The sequence below is a fragment of the Garra rufa genome, chromosome 1 (assembly GCF_049309525.1).
Source record: "Garra rufa chromosome 1, GarRuf1.0, whole genome shotgun sequence".
In the NCBI taxonomy this organism is placed as follows: Eukaryota; Metazoa; Chordata; class Actinopteri; order Cypriniformes; family Cyprinidae; genus Garra; species Garra rufa.
This window is the reverse complement of record NC_133361.1, coordinates 21,154,280-21,177,250: the sequence shown is the minus strand read 5'-3', so window position 1 is coordinate 21,177,250 and position 22,971 is coordinate 21,154,280. Positions and strand designations below refer to the sequence as shown.

At 37.0% G+C, this 22,971-nt stretch overlaps 1 protein-coding gene across 4 annotated transcripts in view; it reads right to left on the bottom strand.

Moving 5' to 3' along the window:
• LOC141332154 (CREB-binding protein-like) overlaps nt 1–22,971 on the bottom strand; it is a 59,856-nt gene that overhangs the window by 22,310 nt on the left and 14,575 nt on the right. For all 4 annotated transcript variants that reach the window (XM_073837261.1, XM_073837269.1, XM_073837277.1 and 1 more), the window contains exons 2-5: nt 21,332–21,972; nt 8,061–8,222; nt 5,821–6,064; nt 1,011–1,124 (exon numbers count right to left, since the gene is read on the bottom strand). In XM_073837261.1, coding sequence (XP_073693362.1) covers nt 1,011–1,124; nt 5,821–6,064; nt 8,061–8,222; nt 21,332–21,972 — 1,161 coding nt within the window. The remainder of the gene's footprint in view (nt 1–1,010; nt 1,125–5,820; nt 6,065–8,060; nt 8,223–21,331; nt 21,973–22,971) is intronic.

The following is a 22,971-nucleotide window of genomic DNA, read 5'->3' as shown; positions in this document are numbered from 1 at the left end:
ATGTTTTCCTCAAAAAACTTAATTTCTTTGTGATTGAAGAAAGAAAAACATGAATATCTTGAATAACATGGGGGTGATTAAATATCAGGAAAATTGTATTCTGGAGGTGGAGTAATCCTTTAATGTTATCAATACACTTCGGAAACACGGTGATATCTATTAGTTAATTTATTTTTTTATTCTAGTCATCTATCTTGCCTTGAAACCAAAATACATTTGAAGTATGATTTCTATTCAGATTAATTGCAATCGTGCAGTAATTCCACTTTAACTGGAAGCACAAGTGACTGAAATGGAATAGCCATATTGCAATCACAGAGCTGTCTGAGCAGCGGCGGAGAGCAGAACTGCAAGAGACACAGAGAACGTGCTTCTGTTGCCACTACAGGGGGATTTAAACGAGTCAGCGATCGGCTGTCCAATCAGAGAGTGGGAGCTCTTGGCGTCCCACCCCCTCTGAAAAACCAGGGGTGGAGCCCCTCCCCCATGGTGTCAGATTACAGTCCCGCTGCCTGCCGGAATCCGCTGCTGGTCTCATGCTTTCACATTCAGAGCGCAGCTAAGCTGCAAACATGACCTACAGGTGGCAGCACTCATCTGAACGTACCATGTATTTCAAAGCATGAGATGGTGAACACAATCAGTTAAGTAACAAACCTGCGTGAATACATTTAAATAATTATTTTATACTTTCAAAATGGCCAACTTTGTGTGCAAGGGTAGAAAAGATTATTTTGTGTATTACTGTACTTTTTTTGCAATTACTTCCAATTGCAAAAAAATCTTAATGGCCCTAATAAGAGAATAAATATTTCGTTATTCATGAGATTCAGTGTTTAACCATAATTAATTCACATGATAGTTTAGTTTTTTTTATGCATTGCCACTTAGCACCCTAATGATGTATAGCCTTTATCTCCGAAAATATGATCAAAATCCATCTTGGAAAATAACTCGTGCAGAGAATGTATCAGTGCAGGTGGTTTATTTTAAATGAGAGTATGACTTACGCTGCTGGTTTCTCTTGTCGCTGGCATTTTTCAGGGGCAGACAGACGGGGCAGTCATGCCGGGTGCAGTTCTTCCAGTGCGAGATGATCTGTCTAGAGGAGGCGCAGTGAGCCACTGTGGAAACGGAGAGGAGGAAAAAAAATAAATAAGAAAACTTTGTCATGCTGCACACACACACAAAAAAATAAATACACTAACACTGAAATCTGAAAAACCTGGTAACGATGGCCATCGACAAAATATGAATGTGCAATGTTATAAAGATGTTCCTATATGGTTGATTATTACAGTGTGCTTAGATATTGGGGAAATTGGAATTTTTCTCAAAGAAAACTTCCTGAAATCAGCAAAATCCTGAATCTTAAAATAGCTCTGAAAAATTTAGATATTAGAAGAGAACGACATTTTTAGGTAGCAACATTGTTTTGAAACGCCACCCTTGTCTATGTTAACATTTAAAACTGTAAAATTATGGCAAAAACTATAATTTGAACAACTTCACACTTTAAATCATACCAGGATTAGATAAAGTTTTGTAAAAAGATCACATCACATCTCTACATCTACAACATCACGTGACTTTTTTTTTTAATTGCATGGTATAAAAATCGCAACTGCGAGAAAGTCAGAATTGCGAGATACTGACTTTTTCTTAGAATTGTGTTATAAAAACTCAAAATTGCAAGTTATATAGTCAGAATTGTAAGAAATTCACAATTCTGAGATATAAAGTCATAATTCGGACTTTTTTTCTCAGAGTTATATGATATAAACAATTTCAAGTTCTAAAGTTAGAATTGCGAGATAAACTTGCAAATCTGACTTTTTTCCTCAAAATCGTGTTATAAAAAAATCACAATTGAGAGTTGTAAAGGTAGAACTGTGAAACAAACTCACAATTCTGAGAAATAAACTCATAATTATGACTTTCTCAGAATTGCATAATATAAACTCACAATTGCGAGAAAGTCAGAAGTGGGAAATTGAAAAAAAAACAAAACAAATCTGACTTTTTTTTCTCAGAATTGCATGATAAAATTCAAAACTGCGAGTTATAAAGTAGGGCTGTGCAATAAATTGCATGCGATTGTCATGCGTATCTCATCAGTAAAGCCGGTTCTGTGATTAGTAGTAAATCTCCACCACCTGCGTTCAGATGGCGCGGTATTTAAAACACTGAGCCCTAGATCACTGAAAAGCTACGCAATATCGCAATCAAAATTGAATGCGATTCATCCGTGATTTTGAACGCGATATTGCGTAGCTTTTCAGTGATCTAGGGCTCAGTGTTTTAAATACCGTGCCATCTGAACGCAGGTGATGGAGATGTACTACTAATCACAGAACCGGCTTTACTCATGAGATACGCATGATAATCGCATGCGATTTATTGCACAGCCCTATTATAAAGTCAGAAATGCAAGATATAAACTCACAAATCCGACTTTTTCCTCAGAACTGCATGATAAAAACTCAAAACTGCGAGTTATAAAGTCAGAAATGCGAGATATAAACTCACAAATCTGACTTTTTCCTAAGAATTGCATGATAAAAACTCAAAACGGCGAGTTATAAAGTCAGAAATGCGAGATATAAACTCACAAATCTGACTTTTTCCTCAGAATTGCATGATAAAAACGCAAAACTGCGAGTTATAAAGTCAGAAATGCGAGATATAAACTCACAAATCTGACTTTTTCCTCAGAATTGCATGATAAAAACTCAAAACTGCGAGTTATAAAGTCAGAAATGCGAGATATAAACTCACAAATCTGACTTTTTCCTCAGAATTGCATGATAAAACCTCAAAACTGCGAGTTATAAAGTCAGAAATGCGAGATATAAACTCACAAATCTGACTTTTTCCTCAGAATTGCATGATAAACTCAAAACTGCGAGTTATAAAGTCAGAAATGCGAGATATAAACTCACAAATCCGACTTTTTCCTCAGAATTGCATGATAAAAACTCAAAACTGCGAGTTATAAAGTCAGAAATGCGAGATATAAACTCACAAATCTGACTTTTTCCTCAGAATTGCATGATAAACTCAAAACTGCGAGTTATAAAGTCAGAAATGCGAGATATAAACTCACAAATCCGACTTTTTCCTCAGAATTGCATGATAAAAACTCAAAACGGCGAGTTATAAAGTCAGAAATGCGAGATATAAACTCACAAATCTGACTTTTTCCTCAGAATTGCATGATAAAAACTCAAAACGGCGAGTTATAAAGTCAGAAATGCGAGATATAAACTCACAAATCTGACTTTTTCCTCAGAATTGCATGATAAAAACGCAAAACTGCGAGTTATAAAGTCAGAAATGCGAGATATAAACTCACAAATCTGACTTTTTCCTCAGAATTGCATGATAAAAACTCAAAACTGCGAGTTATAAAGTCAGAAATGCGAGATATAAACTCACAAATCCGACTTTTTCCTCAGAATTGCATGATAAAAACTCAAAACTGCGAGTTATAAAGTCAGAAATGCGAGATATAAACTCACAAATCTGACTTTTTCCTCAGAATTGCATGATAAAAACTCAAAACTGCGAGTTATAAAGTCAGAAATGCGAGATATAAACTCACAAATCTGACTTTTTCCTCAGAATTGCATGATAAAAACTCAAAACTGCGAGTTATAAAGTCAGAAATGCGAGATATAAACTCACAAATCCGACTTTTTCCTCAGAACTGCATGATAAAAACTCAAAACTGCGAGTTATAAAGTCAGAAATGCGAGATATAAACTCACAAATCTGACTTTTTCCTCAGAACTGCATGATAAAAACTCAAAACTGCGAGTTATAAAGTCAGAAATGCGAGATATAAACTCACAAATCTGACTTTTTCCTCAGAATTGCATGATAAAAACTCAAAACTGCGAGTTATAAAGTCAGAAATGCGAGATATAAACTCACAAATCTGACTTTTTCCTCAGAATTGCATGATAAAAACTCAAAACTGCGAGTTATAAAGTCAGAAATGCGAGATATAAACTCACAAATCCGACTTTTTCCTCAGAACTGCATGATAAAAACTCAAAACTGCGAGTTATAAAGTCAGAAATGCGAGATATAAACTCACAAATCCGACTTTTTCCTCAGAACTGCATGATAAAAACTCAAAACTGCGAGTTATAAAGTCAGAAATGCGAGATATAAACTCACAAATCCGACTTTTTCCTCAGAATTGCTTGATAAAAACTCACAATTGCGAGTTATAGTTAGAATTCTGAGAAATAAACTCACAATTTTGACTTTTTTCTTAGAATTGCATGATATAAAAATCACAATTGCAAGAAATAAAGTCAGAATTGCGAGATACAAACTTGCATTTGCGAGAAGAAGTCAGAAATGCAAGTTCGAATCAAGAAATTGAGGGAAAAAAAGGTCAGAAATGTGAGACAAAAAGTCACAATATCCTTTTTTTTTTTTTATTCAGTGGTGGAAATGGGCTTCCATACATCTCAGTCTAATAAATAATTATGCATGGTATATATTATTGGTCTGAAGAAAAATGGCTCAGGTTGACCACATGAATGGCTAATTTTAACGTAATAATGGGCAAATTTTGACAAAAAGGCAACAAGTCAGTAAGCTTTTGCCTAATTTAAAGGAGCCAGTCATAAAGTTGGTTTTGAAAAAATTGTTAACTTCCAGAAAGACAAGTTCCTCACCTCTGTGTCGTCCAAGATGTTCATGTCTTTCTTTCTTCAGTCGAAAAGAAACCAAGGTTTTTGAGAAAAACATTCCAGGACTTTTCTCCATTTAGTGGACTTCAATGGTGGCCAGTAGATTGAAGGTCCAAATTGCAATTTCAATGCAGCTTCAAAGGGCTCTACATGTTCCCAGCCTGCAATCTGGACCTTGAAACTGCAATCTGGACCTTTAACCCATTGGCCGCCATTGAAGTCCACTATATGGAGAAAAATCCTGGAATGTTTTCCTTAAAAACCTTCATTTCTTTGTAACTGAAGACAGAAAGACATGAACATCTTGGACGACATGGGGGTGAGTAAATGATCAGGAAATGTTAATCTGGAAGTAAACTAATCCTTTAACCATTTCATCTTCTAACAATCATAATTCAAAGTAGCTGCTTACTTTATACTTGTAATTAAAAATTATTTTTGTTTAAACAAATTGGCTAGAGGTTCTGTGCAAAATAACACAGATAGACGAAGAACTACAACTAATTTCAAGTGGCTGATTACAATGGACGTTGTTGGTTGTTGTTTAAACATTTTCCCATCCCAGTTTCTGTTGCGGAAATGTGTGAAATGGGTCCAGATTGGTTGCCGAAAAATAGCTTATGATATTAAGGTCCCGAGACACGGTTCAGGTCCCTCCTGCAATGTAAGCCAAGCGGCCATGTTCATCCTAACAAGCACAACTAATAAATCAAACATAACACTCTTGATGAGCGTGAGTTTTCGACATTTGTTTTTCACACCATAATAAAACACTCCGCCCAAATGAAATCCCGTCAAGGAATAAAAGGGGTTTCGACGTTCCAGACTCCTTCATACTTAGACAGTGAGACCACAAGAGCCACGAGTGACTTCCCAAGTTTACATGAAGCCTGAGTGCCCAGCCAGACAGTTTAACAACACTGAGATGTACAGTCATCACCAAAATATGGTTGTGGACAAAAAAAAAAAAAAAAAAAAGAGAGAGAGAGAGAGAGAGAACACAAGCACTTTTTTGATTGACTCCAATATGGATCTATAAATTTCAGAGTTTGGAGTAAAGTGCTGGAGTCGTGTTACACATTAACATATCTGGTCTTGTTTTGCCTCTCACCTTGGCAGGATTTCCCTGCCTGGCAGTGGGTCATGTGGTTGAGGACGTTCTTCATGGTGCGGCAGTGGGGCAGGGCGCAGGCGCGCACCTCGCCGTTGGCCTGCTCTCGCCGCTGGCACTTGTGGGCGTGAAGCAGCAGGACCAGCTGCTGCTGGATCAGTTTGCGCTTCTCTGGGTCGGCCGTGGGGCCCGCCGACACCCCCTGTCCCGGGACCATGCCCACCGAGGGCACCTGCTGCTGCAGCTGGAGGGAAGAGTTTTGATTAGATAGAAGCTCCATTTTGGTTAATACATAAAGAAACAAATCTTTCTAAATATTCTCAGTTGGTTAGAAGAAAGCCTCAAGCCACAAGAGGCTGTGAAGTTATGATTTTATTCGCTGAGGTGTTAAATGTCCATTTTACACCTTAATCAAAACAATGTGTTTTGCTCTTTTGGCTTCAACAATGCAGAATTGTTTTAACATTACTTATTTGCAAATTGTCCAGCCACAAGTCTATTGAATATATTTTTCTAATGTAATTCGCTTCTGCAAGATTCTACAGTGCGACCATTTCAAAATGCAACTGAAAACTACTGTGTGCGACTATTAAAAAATATTTAGGGGCACCAGTGCGACTGACCCGATCAGCATATTTGTGAAAGGTTTCTACGCGTTTTTGCAATGTTAAGTAATGTATCACAAACATATCTGATAAATCCTTTCATAAAAGTGTAGAGTGTAAATAAGAGATTGATTGTGCAGTGTAGAGAGGTTTGTTGATTATAATGGAACTTACTGATTTTAAATCTGTAAATGTGATACTGATTTAATACAACAGTTATATAAACAAGAAGTTAATATTAAGTGACTTTCACCTGATGTGTTTCCGTTACAGATTTGCGCAAAACTTTGGCGATATTTTATAAATGTCAAATAAAAAGTATTGCGAAATTACAGCGTTTCCATTAACCAATGTTTAAAAAAAAAAATCATCTCGTGATAAGTCATGGCAACAGATTTTTGTGGGATTTTGGCTATATTTAATTGAATGTGAACTGTAAATGCAAAAAAAAAAAAGTTTCCATTGCTGTTTTCGAAATATTCCTTTTCGAATTGCCTTTATGCGAGCATAAAAACTTTTTCGCGCAATTGACATGTTCCATTAGGTGTATTTTCAATTCGCGCAGTTTAAAGGGTGATGGAAACTACAGCTATAGTCGGACTATGACACTATTGCTTGATTTTGCTCTATTTCGTCAAAAAAAAGTACCCATTCATAAAGACAGTCACTTGCTTTATTCCTGAATCAGCCTTTCGAACAAATCAAATGAATGAATGATTCAGTAATTAAAATCAGTGACTTGACACCAACTACTGTCAATTTTAGTTTCACTTTTAAAGTATCTTCTCATTAAATCATTTCATATTTCTGTATTCAAAATGTTATATTTAAAACATTAATCTCAACATGAATGTATTCATTTGACTGCATGCACAGCACCCCTGAGCCTCATTAAACATATGAAAATACACCTACAAGCCTTGTGTTCTTCTGTGCTCCTCTAATACAACTCTTATTCTTTTTATTCTACTTCTGTTGTTTTAATTAGAAATTTTAAATCAAACTATTTTAAAATGTAACATAAAAGATGACCTACTTTTAATACAGTTAGAAAAATGCCATTACAAAGGTAAAAACAAAATTCCCTTTAATTCACTTTAAGGAGTCAAATATCACCTCATAATGTGAAGGCTAATTTTTAATCAGATTTTTTGATTATTGATTAGAAGGTGCTCCTAAAATTGACCATGCTCCTAAATGTTTTAAGTTAGGAGCACAAGCGCTCCTGAAAAGAAAAGTAACCATAGAGCCCTGTCCTGTCCTGTGAAGCAAAGCCACAGTTTCACTATCATTACACTAGGCTTCAGTGTCACAATTTATGCATTTTTGAATTATGTATAAAAAACGCTTACAAAAAGCAAATTAAAATAAATGACCTAATTACACAATGCTGGAGCAGTCAAGGTCATTTTTTTAAGATATGACTGCTCAAACATAATAATTTTAGACTACTGATTTTAGACTTCATTCAACCAGTTTATCCACTTTTTGCGTCATACTCCGTCGCGTGTAAACACGCACTCCAATTAGCTCTTCCAATGAATAAATAGCTGCTGAATAGATGCGTGACGCAGAGACAAGAGAGGCCTGAAGTGTTCTGGACTGAACCGGAGCCAGCTGAGGAGGGTTACTCACCAGATTTGGCACGCTGGAAGCACCCTTCAGGGTGGGCTGGAGGCTGTTGGGAAGAGCTGCCTTGTTCTGGATCTGAGCGTTTAATCCTGCGCTGGACATCTGCTGGACCGAACCCTGTGCGTACTGCTGTCCGAACGGGCCGTTAGCAGTTGCAAGACCCATCTATGGAGGAAAAAACAAGATAATCAGCATCTACGAAACTCACCGCAGAGTGAAATGACAGTAGCATTTCAATGAAAATTCATAGAGAGCAGTCAAGGCGTCACACGAGCATAAGGTCCTGCTCTCTGCCAGTGTAACGTTGACGCTATCGAGCCAAACATTCATAGGTCAAAGAGCGTACTAAAAGATACTGTCATCAGCTGCTCAGTGACATCCGCCCGCTCACATCCGAATAGCGGAGAGCATTCTGCCTTTCAGCGACTGTTCTTCATGACAACACCAAACTTAAAGAATTGGTTCACTTTCAGAACAAAAATTTACAGGTGTAAACCCCCTTGTCATCTAAGATGTAAAGAAATTAAATTTGAGGAAAATATTTGAGGATTTCTCTCCATATAATGGATATGTATGGTGCCCCCAAGTTTGAACGTCCAAAATGCAGTTTAAACGCAGCATTTGATGTTAAAAAGTATATAAATTGTCAATTTGTTTTGAAAATAACAGATCGTTTTGCTGTATAAGACACTTTATCCACATCTGGGATCATTCAGGGCTCTTTGAAGCTGCATTTAAACTGCATTTTGAAAGTTTAAACTTGGGGGCACCATACATATCCATTATATACGGTGGCCGAGAGAGCTCAACGCGCTGCAACTTAGGAAAACACATGCAAACAGAAAAAAACGACAACAAAATGAAAAAAAAAAAAAAAACCCATCTTCATCAGTATGACAACACAGGCGCTAAAAGGTGATAGTTCATCTTTATCACCTTTCAGTTCACCGATAACACCTCTGCTCTAATAATCAGGTCCCAGATGGGTTCGTCACTTTTTGAGGTCCCCCTGAAACATTTCCATTGTGCTCCGTGCTATTTGCAGCGCGTTCCTGTGTTGGCAACGCTTTTGTGTGTTTGCAGCGTGTTCATGTGTTTGCAGCGCATTTCTGTATTTGTGTTTGCGTTGCGAGGATTGCGTTGCGCCTGTGTTGTCATACTGATGAAGATGTTTTTTCAATTTGTTGTCGGTTCTTTCTGTTTGCATGTGTTTTCTTAAGCTGCAGCGCGTTGAGCTCTCTCTGCCACCGTGATTATATGAAGAGAAATGCTGAAATGTTTTCCTCAAAAAACAATTTCTTCACGACTTAAGACATATTGAATGACAAGGGGGTGAGTACATTATCAGCGAACTAATCCTTTAAGTGCACAGATCATACAATATTTTAACTTTTAGCTAATAAACACTGTTCAAAAGTTTTGAGTTGACAAGCTTAAGCAGTTTTTCCAGAAGCATCTCACAATAATTGTCATTTTTTTAACATTAGTTTATGTAATAACTAACACTACTACACTATTTATTAATCTTTGTTAATGTTAGCTAATAAACAAAGTTGATAGTTTGTTCATGTTAGTTAAGTGCACTGAAATTAACATTAAAGGAGAAGTTCATTTCCAGAATTTTTTTTTTTTTTTACAGATAATGTACTCAACCCCTTTGTCATCCAAGATGTTCATGTCTGTCTGTCTGTCTTCAGGAAAACATTTCAGGATTTTTCTCTATATAGTGGACTTCTATGGTGCCCCAAGTTTTAACTTCCAAAATGCAGTTCAAATGCGGCTTCAAACAATCCCAAATGCGGTTATTAACAATCCCAGCCGAGAAATCATCTCATCTTACCTTACCTGAACTCTTTTTTTTTTCCGGTTCAAGACAGTTAAGGTATGTTGAAAAACTCCCATCTACTTAAATAATAATTTCAAAATCATCCTATATAGCTGAAGACGTACCCTCCCATTGTTCGCTAGGTGAACATGCAAAGAAAATTAAACAGCCTTAACAAAAAAAAAAAAAAAAGGTAAAACAACGCTGTAGAATGATTTTGAAGTTGAGGGATAAAATGAGATGGGAGTTCACGCAGAGCAAGACAAGATCAGCATTTAAGGTTAAAAATATATCAATTGTAATAAAAAAAAACACAACAATCATTTCGCTAGATAAGACCCTTCTTTTTTCGTCTGGGATAGTTTACAACCGCATTTAAACGGTTTTTAACTCGGGGCACCATAGAAGTCCACTATATGGAGAGAAATCCTGAAATGTTTTTCTTATAAATCAATTTCTTTACGACTGAAGAAAGAAAGACAAACATCGACTTGGATGAGAAGGGGGTGAGTACAGTATCTGTAAATTTTTGTTCTGGAAGTGAACTTTTCCTTTAAAATTAATAAATGCTGTAGAAGCATTGTTCATTCTTAGTTAATGTAACTAATGTAGTTAACTATCGTTAACTAATGAACCTTATTGTATGAAGTCACTGTTTTTTCTTTTATATATTCCCTGGATTTATTTGATCAAAAAGTTTTCTATTTGAACATATTATAAAATGCAATGTATTCCTGTAAAGTCAAAGCTGAATTTTCTCAAATAAAAATAAATAAGAAAGATTACTTATTATTAACAATGTTGAAAACATGATTTAGATTCTTCATTGAATACAAAGTTCAAAAGAACAGCATTTATTTTCATTTTTTTTCCAAAATCATAAATGATCTAAGTTCTAAAAAGATTTAATTCCTATTAAATAAAAAAAAAAGAGTTACTATCCCCAAGCTTTTGAACAGTAGTGTATTATTTTGCATCAGCGGTGACATTTTTTTAACGCTAACATAATACCTATATAATGCAGAGGTAATGTCTCTGAGGTCATCCACCAATAGATATAAAGTGGAGCAGGTTTGTCAGAGGATTAACAAATATACATTTTGTGGAGCATATTAAAGAAAAAAAAAAAAAAACTTCCATTTTCATGCAACTTTTTTTGTTAAAGAAACATGCACGGATGAATTGTATAACATGCATTCATAAAAAAATAAATAAAAAAAAATCATTTCACACCGACTTTAATCTATCATTTACTACTAGAAAAATGAAGTGCATGTAGACTAATAACAGCATTAAACCAGAGTTACTCAGAGCACTTTTCAGTGAAGCTTTCACAGCGTGGTTCTGCAGCGGAGCGTCAGATCAGAGCTCCTCCAGCGGCGTGTGTACACCGGCCCATCCCCCACCATCACTAATGCGAGCCTGCAGCCATTAGCGCTGCACGCGCCGCTGCTGAACGTGCCACAGTGAGGAACTCCCTGTCCTGAACAATACACATCTCCACTGCCTGTCGCTCTCCCGCTCTCACTCTAACACTCTAACACTCCGTCTGTGATGCCGTTAAAATAGCAAGTGATAAATCCTCTCTTCCTTATTATTCTGACTTTTCTAACTAGCTGCAACAAGAAACTATTTTAATGGTCATTTAGATTTTAATATGCTTTGTTAAAAATTCAGACAAATCTCACTGGGCCAAAATCACTGCAGCTGTAATATTACGTACATTGTTTTGATTGGCTGTTATTTTAAATTAATTTTTCTGAGAACAGAAATTGTGACATCAAAAAGTTCTTGACTACAACTAAAATATATATTTAACAGACATGCCCGTTCTTGTATTAGAAACCTTAAAATCAACAAATAAATTCTCGTTATTTTAAACGTGGACACAAACCAAAAGACGCAAACATCCATATCCAAGCAACTACAAAAAAAAGTGTCATGTTTTGCATCAGTTAAATTAAAAACGAAGGACTAAAAACAGAAAAAATACCATCTGGCAAATTTTCGTAAGATCTGTAAATTTCAATAGGAATCGAAGCGTCTACAGAGATTTCCCCAAACAAATTTCACAAGTTGGTTGTGTGGCTTTAGCATGTTGATAAACACAAAGCTGCTTGGTTTGAAACTGACATGCGTGTGAACTGTGCTTCATATATGACTAAATCATCAAAAACATACAGTAGCTATTTTTTGTCAATGAAAGTTAACCGAATTTTTGAAAAACTAAAATTGACAAAATAATTGATATTTACAGTCACTTTCAAGTAATATAATCTATATTAAAGGATAACTATTGCCAAAACGCAACCTGGGCTAGGGCTGGGCAATTTGGCTTAGAATCAATCTCGATTAATTGAACATTTTAACCCGATTACGATTAATGAACGATTATTTTATTTATTAATAAAATTATATTTAATTATATTTATATAATATTTATTTTTTTGCCCTCATAGTTCACTGACAAGTTTTGTACAGTAAATATGTTCACATATTACAAGCGAGAGATTTTTGGATGAAGGGTGCATTACTTGATTTTAAAATAATTGAAGGAAACACACTATCTACGATCTATGATTATTAATTGAACATCAGTGTTGAACAACTGAAATTAAAGCAAGCATTGCTTAAAACGAAGTCACATTTTTCTTAAATTAGTGAAAATAAATAACTTGCACTATTGGAAACAAAAATAATTTTCAATGTTTTTCATATTAAAAGTAGAAAATAAGCAGTATCTCTAAATAAAATTACCCTTGTATATCCTGTAAATACTTTTTACTGTATAAATACTGTTTAAGCTCTCCATCGACATGTCGGCGGAATAACGGAACGGAGCGCTAGTGTTTTTTAAAGGGAAAGTAATTGAAATAATCTTCCTGGAAAAATTTTAACGATTATAGGTTCTGAATGTCGATTTCGATTATTTTTCGATTAATCGCCCAGCCCTAACCTGGGCTGTTTTTTTTTTCCTGTAAACGAGACAAAATTATATCAAAAAGCATAATTACGACAAACGAGCCGTTTTTGAGATTGACCATGATTTCGTTTTGTGGTCAATGGCCGGTGAATGGGAGTACTAGGGGCATAAACTTGAGGGCATCAAAATCAATATTTTTACAACACTAAGAAGGCTCGACACACCATGAAACTTTGCTCGAAGTATCGCCTGGGTCTCTACACATGAACTCCAGCATTGAGAACATTGTTTGTGTACACAGAGTTTACTAAAAAGAACGTTTTTGAACAACTCACTTTCACTGTTTGAGTTTCCGCTTGCAGCCGTCTTGCCAGTCAAGAGGTGTCGATCTCCGAATGCGAGGAGAGTAAAGACGGATCGCTCCTAAAGCATATTTCCATATAAATGCACGGCTAATTCGTTGTTTTGTCGCAAGTGAAAAACAATATTAACCTTCTAGTTGTAAAAAGAGCCTCATATAAGCCTAATATTTCGTCCGATGGAGTCCATTCATTCGCATTCGGAGATCAACACTTCTTGACTGGCAAGATGGCCGCGAGCGGAAACCCAAACAGTGTGAGTTTTTTTTTAGTTTTTTTTCTTTATAAAATCTATCAATTTATTATTATTTTATTATTTTCAGAAATACTATGTTGCGTATTTACATTCTTTTGATAAATTAATTCTGGTAAGTTTTCTCATGAATATTCCTTTAAAAAATATATATATTAAAAAAAAAATTGACAGGTTGCTGTGAACACTTGTTTCTGTTTGTATATGATATGATATGATATATGATGATAGGTTTTACTCGAAGAAAACGGTGAAATGCTCATCTAGTGAGTCTCAGAGCAGTTCCAGAGATTATTTGTGTTCATGTACTTATGTATAGAGGCAGCAGACGCTGAAAACTAGGGATGCACCGGTTGACCGGCCATAAATCGAAACCGGCCGGTTTTTGCATCTAACGCGCGATCGGCAACCGGCCGGTTTTCGTTTTTATCCCGGCCGGTTTTTTTCCGGAAGTGTGTACGCGGGTCGCGACATTCGATTCATTCAGAAACATGTCACTTGTGTGGCGGTTTTTCGAAATCTGTGAGCAGGACGTGAAGATTGCAATCTGCAATGTCTGCAAAGGACAGCCGCTTTTCTGTGCTCGCTGAAGTTGCGCAAGCGTACCTGTCCTCGCCCTGCACAAGCGCAGACAGCGAAGTGAGCGAACGTTTGTTTAGCTCAGCTTCTCACGTGACAGATGAAAAAAGAAAGCTGAGATGCTTATTTTTGTAAAAAGCATTACTTTACTTTTGAAAAGCCAAAAATAAAAGTCTGTTCTGTTAAGAATGATTATTATTATTTTACATTAAAATGCCTGTTGGCTTGCTGTTTTACTTTACTAAAAGCATGTTTTACTTATTAAACTGTATTTACTTTCATATTTTTTATTTATTATTTAATTTCAGATGTCAGATGCTATTGATTCAATAGCCAAAGCCAGATTGGCCTGTTAAATACTAAATAAACATGTTGTTTATGTTGTTTACTTGCATAACTTCTTGTTTTTGAAAAAATCGGAAATCGGTATCGGAATCGGCCAGCTTGCTTGTAAAAAATCGGTATCGGAATCGGCCATGAAAAATCATGATCGGTGCATCCCTACTGAAAACATCGCAAGCGTCAGGCGCATTTCAGTATGCATATAGTAAACAAAACTGTGTGTCTGCGCCATTAATTCACACAGAAACACGGAGAACATGTAGGATTTATATTTAAAAATGTTTGCAGCTTAATATTCAGACACTAGTACATATTGTGTTTTGATTTAAGTGTAGTGTAGTGATGTACTTTTGATTTATTCATTCAAAATTTGGCTAATTCCGTGGAATTCCACGTTATACAGTAAATTCCATTTTTGACTGGATTCCGTGATTCAGTCCACGATTACCGCATTGCGGAAATCATAATGCCTTATAATTGTCCAATTACTCAAATCGTCAGAATAATCGACAAATTACTCGAAAACCAAAATAATTGTTAGTGACAGCCCTACTGTGATTTACATACAAGTAAAACAATTTACAGAAACATCGAAAGTAAAAAGGTAGGGCAGGGACTTGTTTTGGTCTATCAGTTGTTGAAGGCATTATTAAAAAATGTTCAGAATGTGTCACCAGAGTTGATCGCTTCACAAAATGTAAATGTTTGCATGTATGATTTCTGCCCAGTAAGATCAATAAACACACATTTTAGAATTATTTCATGTTGACTTTAATGCAGTAAGTTACGACCATAATGATTCTCATGTGTAAATAACATAAATCAGTTCTGCCTGCTAACAGCCATACAAATATATCCACCACAATATAAACAGAAAAGCAAATCTCATATTTCACCAATCGCACATGCATATCATTACAACCAGGTCTAAACTGAATAAGCTATATTTTCATTTGATTAAAGATGCGGTTAAAAGGACATTTTTATTATCAAACTGTTAAAGAGTCACTAATTAGATTAGACCGTCTTTATGATGATAAACTGGATTATTCCATGAACAGAACCTAGAAAAAAAATCAAATGAAAACAGAACTTGGGCTTGCTAGCTATAGCACACATTGAGAGCTCTACTATGAGAGCGAGCGGACAGGACAGACACTCGCGCTGGCACTCCGCTGTGGACTGATCTCACACACTTCACCTGCACTTGTGACTCTCATAATCTGTGTGCAATGCAAACACACGCCACACTGCCGACAGCACATCTATTCACCTCTGAACAAACACAGCAGATATGGAAACCCATGATCGCTCTGGCAGCCTGCGTGATGTTATTCACAATATTTCAGTTGCAAGCTCCATCGATCGACTGATTTCTCGATATGAACCCAACATCTCGACACGAACGTTCACTAGTGACAAAAGCACAGTGCGAGCAGCACGCTGGTTTCCGATTGGTTTCCTGTAAAACCACAACAGTCAAACACATGCGATAGCCACAACTACCTTTTTGTGCAATCTTTCCCCCAAATGTCTGAAGAAAAAAGCTTAAGCAGTCATAGATTAATGTTAAACACTGTCTTGGTTCAAATCATCAATTGTTGATTGGATTAAAGTGGATCTGATTGTGAGCTTGAGGTTGGTTGTAAGAAGGGGACTAAATGGCTGCAGAAACTGAAAGAGACAAGTCTTTTTCACCCGTAGATCGAATTGTATGAGAGTCCGATTCTGCTACTGAATATAAAATTATGGTTATGAGATATAAACTCGTAATTCTGAGAAGTCGCAATTGTTTTTTTTCTCAGAATTGTGTGATATAAACCCACAACTGGGAGAAATAGTCAGAATTGATGCAATTGATTTTATCTATCAATTCAGACTTTTTCCTAGCAAATGCAAGTTTCTCTCGCAACTCTGACTTTTTTTTCTCAGAATTGTGAGATATAAACTCACCACTGCAAGAAAAAAAGTCTAAATTGATCCAATTGTTTTTATCTTGCAATTCAGACTTTTTTTCACTATTGCAAGTTTATCTTGTAATTCTGACCTTTTTCCCGTTGTTGCGAGTTTATGTCTTGCAGTTATGACTTTTTTCTCTGAATTGTGAGATATAAACTGGCAACTATGAGTTATAATGTCAGAATTGATGCAATAGTTTTTATTTTGCAATTCAGACTTTTTTCCCCACAATTGCGAGTTTGTCTCGCAATTCTGACTTTTTTTCTCAGAATTTTAAGATATAAACTTGGAACTGTGAGTTATAAAGTCAGAATTGTGAGATATAAAGTCAGAATTGATTCAAGTCTTTTTTCATTGCAATTGCGAGTTTGTATTTCGCAATTCAGACTCTCACAGTTCGGACTTTTCTCACAAATACAAGTTTGTGTCTCGCAATTCTGAATTTTTTTCTCCGAATTGTTTGACAAAGTCACGACTGAGTTATAAAATCAGAATTGCAAAATATAAACTCACAATTCTAAGAAATAGTCAGAATTTATCAAATTGCTTGTATCTCGCAATTTATACTTTTTTGCTTACAGTTCAGTTTTTCTCCCAAATGAGAGTTTGTCTTGCAATTCTTGCGACTCCTTTCTCTGAATTGCAAGTTATAAACTCACAATTCCAAGAAATAAAATTAGAATTGCTAAAATTGTCTCGCAATTGCTTCTCTTGCAATAATTTTTTTTTCTCGCAGTTCTGACTTTCTCACAAAAGCAAGTGTCTCTTTTCTCGCAATTGCAAGTTTATATGTCGGAATTCTGATGTTTTTCTCTGAATTGTGAGATATAAACTCGCAATAGCGAAAAATAAAGTCAGAATTAAGAAAATTGTTTATCTCACGATTCAGACTTTTTCTTCCTCACAAATGGGAGTTTCTATGTTGTAATGATTACTTTTTTTCTTCGAATCGTGAAACAATTTCCCATTTTGAGGGGGGGGGGGGCAGACAATGTTCTCAAAATTCCAAATATGAGTTTCTCTCTCACAATTCTGACTTTATAACTCACAATTGCAAGTTCTTTTCAATTCTGAGAAAAAAAGTCAGAATTGCACGTCTGTATCAGGCAATTGAGAAAATAAGCCAAAATTTTGAGATAAAAAGTCACAATAACTTTTTTTTTTTAATTCAGTGGCAGAAACGGGCTTTAAAATTATGAGGGGTAAAATATAATATATCCATTAATTAATTATTGACAATAATGTTCTTATGCATATAAAGAATCCATTCATGTAAATGTAAGCAAATGGACAATGAATTAAACGCTTAACATTATACGTTTAGTGCTCCAGTCGGCAACCAACTAAGTGTATTTATTAGGGCCGTAACGTCCCAGTCGATTAGTCGATTAATTGGTCGATACGGTCTGGTTCGACCAAAATTCTGATTGGTCGATTTTTTGCCGCGCTCATTTCATCAGTTTGGCCACGCTCATTTCATCAGGTGAAAATTTCATCGCCTGGAAAAAATGAGCGCGTCGCACCGCGTCGCTTCCAATATGCGCGCAAGCCGCGCGTCTCCATTTGAAATAACGAACTTGCGCGCGCAAAAGACGCTTCATGTGAACGGCCCCTAAAGCGGCGCGCCTAGCGTTTTCCATGCGTTTTTAGGCACGACATGTGAACGGCCCCTAAAGCGGCGCGCCTACCGTTTTCCACGCGTTTTTAGGCACGACATGTGAACGGCCCCTAAAGCGGCGCGCCTACCGTTTTCCACGCGTTTTTAGGCACGACATGTGAACGGCCCCTAAAGCGGCGCGCCTACCGTTTTCCACGCGTTTTTAGGCACGACATGTGAACGGCCCCTAAAGCGGCGCGCCTACCGTTTTCCACGCGTTTTTAGGCACGACATGTGAACGGCCCCTAAAGCGGCGCGCCTACCGTTTTCCACGCGTTTTTAGGCACGACATGTGAACGGCCCCTAAAGCGGCGCGCCTACCGTTTTCCACGCGTTTTTAGGCACGACATGTGAACGGCCCCTAAAGCGGCGCGCCTACCGTTTTCCACGCGTTTTTAGGCGCGACATGTGAACGGCCCCTTAATCATCCAAACGGAAAAATAATATCACGGAAGGAATTGTTAAGTCTATTCGTGTCTCAGCCGCGTAGCTGAGCTCTTATGTTCAGCCTCGCTCTGTGCGAGCTGCGCAGAGCGGCTGAAATGATAGTGTCTGACAGTTATGACAAAAACAATTTTCTAAATTATGTTGCACATTCCTCAAAAGTTCTTGTGATATCACTAGTTGACAACATAGCCTGTGATTTCTGAAAACAGTACTATGATATTGCGCAGGTGCACGTGATGCACCGCTGTCAGAGACGACAGACTCGTGTGTCAGACTCATTTCAGTGCAAAATAATTAGGTCAAAAACGATTTAATATACTGCAAATAGCCTATTAGTTTTTTTATGTTTATTTATAATTAATTTAGGCAGACAACAAGGCTACCAAGTACTGAGCACAGTACGTATCTAATTAATGTAACGTACGTTTTTTTTTCTCCACGACGTCATTTTTAGTCGATTTTTAGACGAAAATTTCTGGGCTTCAGTCGACCAAGATTTTCTTTGGTTGATTACAGCCCTAGTATTTATTTGTTTGGCCGTGTAAAACCCAAAAACAGAATTATGCAACCATATCATACCATAGTCATGAGATGTCTACTTCAGACTAGACAACTTTTCTCACCGGAGAAAGCAATATTACAGACAGAGGACTTGTATTTTAGTTAAAATGGCTTGATGAATTAATGACGGTTTTGCTTAAGCCATTAATTGATAGATCAGAGTCATGTTAATTGATTAATGTGATGTTTTTAATCACCTGTTTGGACTCTTATGCTGACGGCACCCATTCACTACAGCGGGTGATGAGTAAATTTTCAGCAATTTATTTTTTATTTTTAGGTGAATTATTCCTTTAAATGTGACCAATTCAACCAAAACAACACAACTAGCATTGCAATATTAACCATACCAAACAAATTCCAACAGCAATCATCTGTAGTACAACGTAGAAGTAGAATTTCCAAATTACCACTCAAAATACCCTTTATTTGTGTACAAGTTTCTATTAGAGCTGCACAATTAATCGTTAAAAGATCGCGATCTCGATTCGACCCCCCTCACGATCTTAATCCAGCATTTATAGGATTCAGCCAATTATATTTTATATATTACAAAACTTTTGCTAGCCTAATTACTGCACAGACTGCTGTGAGCTGATGCAGTGACAGGTTCGCCGTTCTCTCCAACATTACATAACCATTTAAACTTCAACTTCTGCACACATTCTGTCAGATGCGATTCATGGCGCCTCTGTCTCAATATACTGTACAATTCACATGAAATGATAACTCAGCGGCAGAGTTCCACTCACGCAGTGGCGTAATGTCCATTGGGGACACGCTTTTCAAAATCCCGTTGGTGTCTACCCACTTTCAAATGGTTTTGTTAAAGTAATTTCTTGTATTGTAGAATGCACGCTCAGCGCTGCCGAGAGTTTCGCGGGATTGTTAAAACGAAAGTAAAACCCGGACGCGCTTTCAGAAGCAATTTTAATACCCTTTGTTTAGAGAGCGACTCCCTAATGCGCTCAAATTAAGCTACATAAAATATCTAGGCTGTTATTAGTATGTGGGCTATAAGTTGTGTAGTTGTGTAGATAGCTCTGTATCATGCTTGGAAAATTCGGTCTCTATTAGCAGCACTTTGAATATTGAAAGAGTAATACTTTGATCGTGTCAGATTTATGGACCGGCAGAGCAATGGAACAATATATGAGCATGACGATCCATTAACCCCTTAACTGTTACTCCCATTTTTGAACAGAGACGTGAAAATGAAGAATTGAATCTTAAATCTTTATAATTCATAGACAAGAAAATTTAGTAATATGAATTTGATGTACATTTTCCATGTTAATTCAATGTCTGCTTTTAAAATGGCGTTCCAAAGGATGCATTTTGAAATTTTAAGTTTTCATCTGATATATCATTTCTTATTATTTCTAATGTGTAATAGGGAAAAAAGGCAACAAGAAAGTCTGTCTGAGTAAAAGGTCAGAACTCCTGTTATGAAGTAGATTTTTGAGGTGCACTCTTGTCATAAATGAATCTATGAAACTCTTGTCAAATAATTTTCCTACATAATTTGTAACACACAAAAATGTCAAATATCTATTTAGGAGCCTTAGACCTTTCCAACGATATATAGTTTGTCATGATTAGATTAGGATTTATTTGTAAAATGGTGAAGTAAACTTGGGCATTCCACAGAGTGGACGTTGACAGCTATGAAAAAATGGTTGACACAAAAATAGGCTAGTGTTTCTAGCTAAGAATCTTTAAATCGCTTTACTCTGACATAATACCTTTGTATGTTTATTTTTTAATGTTTAATTTTTTTGTTTACATTATTACATTATTTTGCATTACATTTCTTTAAATTTAAAGCAAAGTTTATTTTGTCTTATTTCACTGCTATTTTACTGTTTTTTGTAAACTAATGTTCAGGGGTAAATCTTTAAAATAAAAAAAGTTCTCCAGAATCGTGATCTTTTTCTGAGCAAAAAAATCGTGATTCTCATTTTATTCAGAATCGTGCAGCTCTAGTTTCTATTATCCAATTCACTACATATGAAGGTTGAAACTGTCCATCATAAACAACATCATATCACAGATACAGTCCATACACCTCAAGATGAACATAACCCAGAATTTCCTTTCATTTTAAAGCTTGCATTTTGATACTTGAAACAACAAACAAGCGAATTATCATGCTACAAGCAGTAAACCTTAAATCCAAACATAACCAGCCCAGGTTTCTTACCCTACCATTTGTAGTGGAAATCAGGTTGAAACTGAAACTTCATGCACATGAAGATGGTCGAAACTGAAACAATTTGTTTATTTGTACCCTAACCCTAATCATTAAACCAAACCACACTGTACATCTTTTAGGAAGACCTAAAAAAAAAACAGCAATGGCGACTTACCTTGTTCATGTTTCCCGCTTGCTGGGGATTGATGGCATTGTGTGCCCCCATCTGTGGTGCACCCTGGGTAAGCGTCTCCGCCAGTACGCTGCCAGAAACGCTGACCCCTTGCCCGGCTCCTGGTGCCGCCTGCATGGCCTGACCCTGGTACTGCATCCCTGGAGCCGCCCTGCCTCTTCCGGCCGGCCCCATCACGCCATTCATCATTTGCCCCTGCGGAGCCATGTTCTGCCCCATGAGTCCATGAGCCTGGTTGTTATTGTTCAGCATGGCCGGGTTGAAACCTGCATTGAGGCCCATACCCGGACTGTTGTTGCCCTGACCGGTAGGGTTGCCGACCGGCTTCGGGGCTTGGGTCTGGTGACCAGGTGAGCCCTGGCCCATGGGACTCTTTCCCAAGGCACCCAGTTGGCCACCCATTCCAGACTGTGGGCTGAGGTTTCCACCCAGACCAGAGCCGCTCCCTGCCTGCAGGAGCTGGGACAGCTGCTTGTGCTTGGCAGCAGCGTCCGGGACGGTGCCCCCCATCCGGCTCCCTACCCCTCCGTCTCCATTAGAGGACATGGACATCAGCCCCAGGTCTCCGTTGGGAATCAACTCATCTGGAAGATCGTTTTCCAAGTCGAACAAGGACACAAAGTCTAGAAAAAGAGAAAAGATTATCAGTTTGGACAAAAAATTGCTAATAATTAGCCAGTTTAGTTTGATACTACACTGACAATTGGCCCATAAACGGATAACTCATGAGTACTCAATAGTACTTCGTAAATGAGTATTTTTTTGGTTGTTGTTGTTGCCAATAGGTTATCCTGCAATCCAAACATTGGCTACGGCCCATATCGTTAACTTTTCACTGACCATCCTAACTCATGTTAACAATGAAATCAAAGTTTTGACTAATAAAAGGTCACCCTTTGTGCACATACACACACTCAACTTTATGTTTTGGTTTGGGAGCTACGTGAGGAAGTCGACGCTGTTGTAATGTCTCCTTATTCTCAGCGGGAAGCGCTCAGATTCATGGCTAAAATAAGAATCACTCCAGCCGCTCATCTGTTACCCCTCATACCCCCCTAGTCTTCAACAGCTGCCTGTCAGTCTGGTCTACCTCCTCACCATCGAGACCAACACAGCCAGTCGTACAGTAGAGACAGAAGAACAGCGGTGTTTTACAGAGAAGGATGTGCGCTTATGGTTTAAAAGTTAACCTCTTTGGCATATTTTGGATTTTTTACTGATTTTGGCAGACCTGAATTTTGATAAAAATGGTCTCATGTCACAGAAAATGTCCTAAATTTTAACACATGGGTTGAATAATTTATATTTTTATTGTATTTTTTCATAATTTTATAACAAACGTAAGTTTTAATTTGAAAGTCTGTTTTTTAAGATTTGTCTGGCCCATCATCCTGCAGAAAGTTTCTTTCGATTTCACTAGGTGACAGGTAACAGGGGAAAAAGAACTTTCTTTGTAACATTTATTTTGAAAAAGAGATTAGATTTTTTTTTAATGTTTGTGTATGTGACATAAATATTTGTTTGTTTACAGAAGTCATTTCCATCGTTTTGAACTATAAACTACATAATCACATTTTGGGGGATGAGAGCATTTATTTGGCATATGACGCATCTATGTTTGG